Source organism: Zingiber officinale, chromosome 1A (genome assembly GCF_018446385.1).
Source record: "Zingiber officinale cultivar Zhangliang chromosome 1A, Zo_v1.1, whole genome shotgun sequence".
Classification (NCBI taxonomy): domain Eukaryota; kingdom Viridiplantae; phylum Streptophyta; class Magnoliopsida; order Zingiberales; family Zingiberaceae; genus Zingiber; species Zingiber officinale.
Window position 1 is genome coordinate 44,108,212 of NC_055987.1, and position 6,000 is coordinate 44,114,211.

General features: G+C 44.4%; 1 protein-coding gene across 1 annotated transcript; it reads left to right on the forward strand.

Annotated features, from left to right (window-relative positions):
• The first annotated feature begins 5,304 nt into the window (after positions 1 to 5,304).
• On the forward strand, positions 5,305 to 5,679 carry LOC121997741. Its single transcript, XM_042552349.1, has 2 exons — positions 5,305 to 5,541; positions 5,593 to 5,679. The coding sequence occupies exons 1-2, from the start codon at positions 5,305 to 5,307 to the stop codon at positions 5,677 to 5,679; spliced, it is 324 nt and encodes a 107-aa protein (XP_042408283.1).
• Positions 5,680 to 6,000: the final 321 nt, after the last annotated feature.

The window sequence follows — 6,000 nt, forward strand, 5'->3', positions numbered from 1 at the left end:
CCTAGGCTATGCTCATTTTGCCCTTTTAGGATATTTTTTATCCTTTTTAGGGTCTTTTCTAATTTGTCAAGTCTTTACCTCAAGACTTGATTTTCTGCCATTAAGTCCTTAGTTTTTGGTTTTTCATTAACACCATGAGCATTTTTGTTTCTAGACACATAACTAAAATTCTTAGTTTCCTTGTCTAGATTTTTATCTACCTTTCTAAACCTAGGTGTGGTAGTTTTAGCATATAGAGCCACATGTTTTTCTTTAAAGCTCTCATGCTTTCTATTCTTATGGTAAATAGCATTAAAATGATAAAAATTAGAACTAGCATGCTTTTTACCATTATTCAAGGGAGTAGGCTCAATGAACGATACCTTTCTTTTTACCTTGGAGGCTCCCCCTTGAGTTGTGCTTCCTCCATGAGCCTTGACCGCTTTCTTCCCCTTGGGACACTGGCTCCTATAATGTCCCTTTTGATTGCAAGAGAAGCACACAATGTGCTCCTTGCTCTTCTTTGTTGTGGAGGCGGTCTCCTTGGACTTCTCCTTGCCCTTTGGTGTCACTTGGCTCTTTTTCTTGGCCAATTTAGGGCATTTGCTCTTATAATGTCCATGCTCCCTACACTCAAAACATATGATATGATTTTTATTTTTATTTGAAACATTTATACCTTCATGTGTAGGGATGGCATCTTCTCCTTTTGATCCGGAGGTAGAGGCTTCCTCTTGATCCGATAATGATACTCCTCCAATAGATTCGACTCGACTTGTGGAGGAGGAAGCTTCTTCATCCTCTTCTTCTCTTGACCCGGATGTGGAGACTTCTCCTTCTTCTTGATCCGGTGTCATCGAAAATTGCTCCCCCTCAATCCTAGAGATGGAGGCTTCTTCATCTTCGTCTTGTGTATGGAACAAGGAGTATGCCCTCTCCTTGCCCTCTTCATTGCATTCCTTTGAAGATGAGGCTTCTTGGACTTCTTCTTCGGAAGATGAGCATCTCTCACCTTCGGAATTTTCCTCCTCTTAGTCTTGCTCTAATGAGTCACCCTTTTTGAATTTTTCTTGGATTGGTACAATGGAGGGAATCTCATGAATCTTTGCCAATTTACTCCATAGCTCTTTGGCATCTTCAAAATCTCCAATTTACTCCAAAATGTTGCTCGACAATAAATTGACCAAAAGCTTGGTCACTTTGTCATTGGCCTCACATCTTTGAATTTGGTCTTGACTCCACTTGCTCCTCTTGAGAATTTTGCCCCTTGAATTCTTTGGAGCTTCGAAGCCTTCCATTAGAGAAAACCATTGCTCTATCTCCACCATCAAGAAATTCTCGATCCTTGATCTCCAAAGATCGAAGCTCATCATTGTGAATGGTGAAGGCACCCTTGTGTCGAATCCAAGACCATCTTGGAATTCCATTTGAAGTTGAGCTTGATGATGAAGTCTTTGACTTGATAGAATTTGCTCCAACTTCTACACCCTCTAGCTCTTTGCCCCTTCTGGCGATGATTCCGGTGAAGAGCGGCCTCACTCTGATACCAATTGTAGGATCGAAAAGAATTTAGATATCTCCACAATAGCATGATATTGTCCACTTTGGGCCTAAACCCTCATGGCTTTGCTCTTGGGCTCTCCCCAAGAGGCCTCATGCCAATGGAGATATCTTTTTCTCTTATAAACCCATGATCTTTCCCATGTATTTTCAATATGGGACTATGTTTGCAACCTTGCAACCCCAACAATCCCCCCCCTCAAAAGGAGCATAGGTTTCCCATGTCCGATCCTTAACCCACCGGGTTTTCCTACCCCTCGGTCCACCTGACCTACTAGGACTTCATTGCCTAGTCGCAACTAGGACTTCCTGCCTGGTGTCTGGTCCTCTTGATCCAAACATAGGAGCCCCCACTTTCTTTGTTCGAGGTCAATATTCTATCCACATGGCTCAATCAGACCATAGCTCCTGTGCACAGTCGACGGTTAAACCTTCTGGTAGTCCGGACTCTGATACCACTTGTTGGGACCGATTATGTAGCTAGAGGGGGGGTGAATAGCTCGGTGTGCTCGTCGTGCTCTTCGTTGCTTGTTTCTTCAAGATATGAAGTGGAAAATACAAATAAACAAAATACACAACGCTAACAAGAGGATTTACTTGGTATCCACCTCACAAAAGGTGACTAATCCAAGGATCCACACACTCACGCACCCTCCACTAATAAAACACTCCTTTATGGTAACTACCAAAGGTGGAGAAGCCCTACAAGTTCACACTACAAGAAGAAAGGGAAAGGGAACAAAATATAAGCAAAAGCTTACAAGTTTGCACAAGAAAAATCCTAACCCTAGATTTCTTCTTCTTGTTGTAGATCCGCCTCTTGACTTGGTAGACCCTCCAAGAACTTCAAGAACTGGCGATGAGAACTCTGTGGAGAAGCTCTATGAAGATCTGTGCTCACTGGAGAAGAAGGTCGTGGAAGTTCTTCCGAGAGAACAGCTCGCCAGTAGCTAAATACAACGCCAACGGTCGGATCCCGATCGATTGGATTGCCCCAATCGATCGGGAAGGCTTTGGATCGATCAGCCGATCGATCCAGAGCGCCTTTGTTCTCTCAGGAATTGCCTGGATCGATCGGCTGATCGATCCAGCCTTTATCGCGCAGAATCGCGACCCCCAATCGATCCACTGATCGATTGGAGGCTCCCAATCGATCCACTGATCGATTAGGAGGCTTTTTGTTCGCACGACACTTCTCCCCAATCGATCCACCGATCGATTGGGAGAAGGCTTGTCACGGGGACTCTCCCAATTGATCGACCGATCGATTAGACATGAGCCAATCGATCGATTGATCGATCCATCCCAGGTAAGACTTGTCAAATCAAGTCCAAACGTCCCTCAAACCAACATCCGGTCAACCATGACCTGTTGGTACATCATGCCTAGCATCTGGTCACCCTTGACCTACTAGGACTCCCTTACCAAGCGTCCGGTCAATCCCTTTGACCCACTTGGACTTCCACCAGATGTCTGGTCAACCTTGACCCATCTGAATTTCCTCGTGCCAAGTATCCGATCAATCCCTTTGACCTACTTAGACTTCCCAACACCAGATGTCCGATAACCCTTGATCCATCTGGATTTCCTTGCCTGGCTTTACTCACCAGGACTTCCTTTCTGCCTAGCTTCACTCACTAGGTCTTTCACATCTGCCTGGCTTGCCTCACGAGGACTTCCCATCTACCTAGCTTCACTCACCAGGACTTCTCTTCTGCCTAGCTTCACTCACTAGGTCTTTCACCTGGCTTCACTCACCAGGACTTCTCTTCTGCCTAGCTTCACTCACTAGGTCTTTCACCTGGCTTCACTCACCAGGACTTCTCTTCTGCCTAGCTTCACTCACTAGGTCTTTTACCTGGCTTCACTCACCAGGATTTCTCTTCTGCCTAGCTTCACTCACTAGGTCTTTCACCTGGCTTCACTCACCAGGATTTCTCTTCTGCATAGCTTCACTCACTAGGACTTTCCGTCTGCCTGGCTTCACTCACCAGGACTTCCCTGTCAAGTATCCAGTCAATCACGACCTACTTGACTTTCCTTTGCAATCTCACCACATGAACAATTGCACCTGCAATCTTTATGTCTTGTCTTCATGTATTGTCAAACATTGAAACCCAAACATCAAGACTCGAGCTTGAACCAATTCAAGCTCAGTCAACCAGGTCAACATTGACCTAGGGAATATTGCACCAACAAAGGGTTCAAAGTTAAGGTTATTTGTGATCTAACGAGTTTGAATGAGATTGCAGGAAAGTCCTAAGTGTACTTAGGCAAAAGTCCTAGCTGCGGTTAGGCAGTTGGAAAACCCTAGGGAGCGGTAACCCTAGGTCCTAGGGGGTGGTAACCCTAGGTGAAAAGTCTTGGTGAGTCGAAGGCTTCAGGCAAAAATCCTAGAGTCAGAGACTCTAGGTTGAAATCCTGGTGTCACGAATTGGGTGGAAGACTTGATGAGTTGTGGAGTGAATGTCCAGCAGAAAGTTCTGGAGATTTGGACGCTGAGCAAAAGTCCAGCTGATCTGGAGGATCAAATTGGCAAACAGGTAAACTCTCTTGAGTAGAGTAGGTGAGGGCGCGTTCCCCGGTGAGGGAATAGTAGGTGTCGGTTCGACCTAGGGTTTCCGGAGGTGAAATCTGAAATCAGAACCAAACAGTCCGGAAACTGTCAAAATTACTTTTATTTGCCTTATTTTATTGTGCTAACTTTGTTTTGCATTGTATACTTTGTTTGTAGACTAGCATGCCTTGCAGAACGGAAATTGCATAAGAAAGCCTCGGATGAACAGTCCTGAGATGCCCTCCATGGAGCTTGGAAGCGCCTCAGGTGACTTGGTCAACAGCCCCGCAACAAGACGCGAGGGTGCCCTCTATGGAGCTTAGAGGTACCTTGGATGCTTGATGGAGAGCGCCCTCCATGGTGCTTGGAGGCGCCCTCGGGCGGATAAGCAGCGAAGATGCAGGAGCTTATCAACGTTACGGATTCGGCGGGATTGGAGGTGCCCTCAATAGGCAATATAAGCCTAATTCGACCAGCAGTAAAGACAACACTCAAAATTGTGATCCTACTTCTGTGTGTTGCTAAAAGAATGACCCGATAAAGCTGTAACTCAACTCCGACAACCAGAGGCTTCAAATTTACTGATTTTTGTTGTCGATATAATTTTCTGTTATTACTTTAATCTTGTATTTCAAATTGTAATTTTCTGAATTGATAGTGATTGCCCAAAATAAACACTCAACGAGTGTGGACCTTGGAGTAAGAGTCGCCACAGGCTCCGAACCAAGTAAAAATCATTGGTGTTTGTGTTATCTACTTTTCCGCTGCGTGTTTTACTCTAACGAACAAATTAGCCACGAGCGCTATTCACCCCCCCCTCTAGCGCCATTGATCCTACAATTGGTATCAGAGCGGGGTCGCTTCGAATCGGTGAAATCACCATTCAAGCTTTTTTTTTCGTGGTAATTTGTTATTTTTTGGAGTCGATCGGAATTAGTAAAATTGTTGTCTTCTGATCTATTTTATCACAATTGAAATTTTCTCTCGAAGCTGATGCAACACCACTCGAGTTCGCATATTTTTCCTTAATCTCATACTATTAATCCAAGACCAAGTCTTGGAACGAGTTTTCTTATTTCTTTGTGCGTACTAGATCCTTAATAGCCCATCAAGAAGGCTACAGCATAGCCTGCTCGCCTCTTTTCTCCAACGAGGATTTTGGCTACTGGAAGAGTCGGATGGAATACCACCTCAAGACGCAAGTCGAGATGTGGATTAATATTCAAATTGGTCTTGAGCTTCCACGAGATGACACTGGAAAGCCAGTTTCATGTGTGAACTGGGGCGCTAGTTTAATGAAGAAAGTTGAAGCCGACGCCAAAGCAACCTGCACCCTACAATGCGGCTTGACAAAAGAAGAACTGAACAGAGTCGGCCCATTCTCAAGTGCGAAAAAGCTGTGGGAAAAACTGATCGAGCTGCATGAAGAGACTTTTGATACTAAAGTAAGTAAAAGAGATCTGATTTTAAATAAGTTATATAACATAAAAATGCAGGAAGGTGAGACAGCTAGCCAACTTCAATCACGTATTCAAGATCTGCTGAACGGTCATCATCGAATCGGACAGAAGGTGGAGAATTGAGACGTAATCAGGTAAGCACTAAATGCATTTCCGATGAATACATTGTGGGCATCAATGGTAGACGCCTGCAAAGTATCTAATGATTTGTCATTAATTAAATTAGATGAACTTTTTTTTGAATTTGAGTTACATGAACAGATTAATGCACACTCGGCCGAGAAAGGCATTGTTTTGATTGTAGGTTTTGGAACCCCAAGGTTGTTTTGGTGTGATCAACAAGTTAAGTTAGGTCCTGTGTGTTTTTAACCTTGTGTCTAAGTGTGCAGGAGCTTAGGAGCACAGGTAGTCGAGCGGAAGACGCAGCTAGCGAGAAGGATGGCA

Coding starts and splice junctions, on each gene's coding strand:
- LOC121997741 (XM_042552349.1), top strand. CDS start 5,305: ATGTGGATTAATATTCAAATTGGTCTTGAGCTTCCACGAGATGACACT. Junction 5,542..5,592: donor AAGAGACTTTTGATACTAAA/GTAAGTAAAAGA, acceptor ATAAAAATGCAG/GAAGGTGAGACAGCTAGCCA.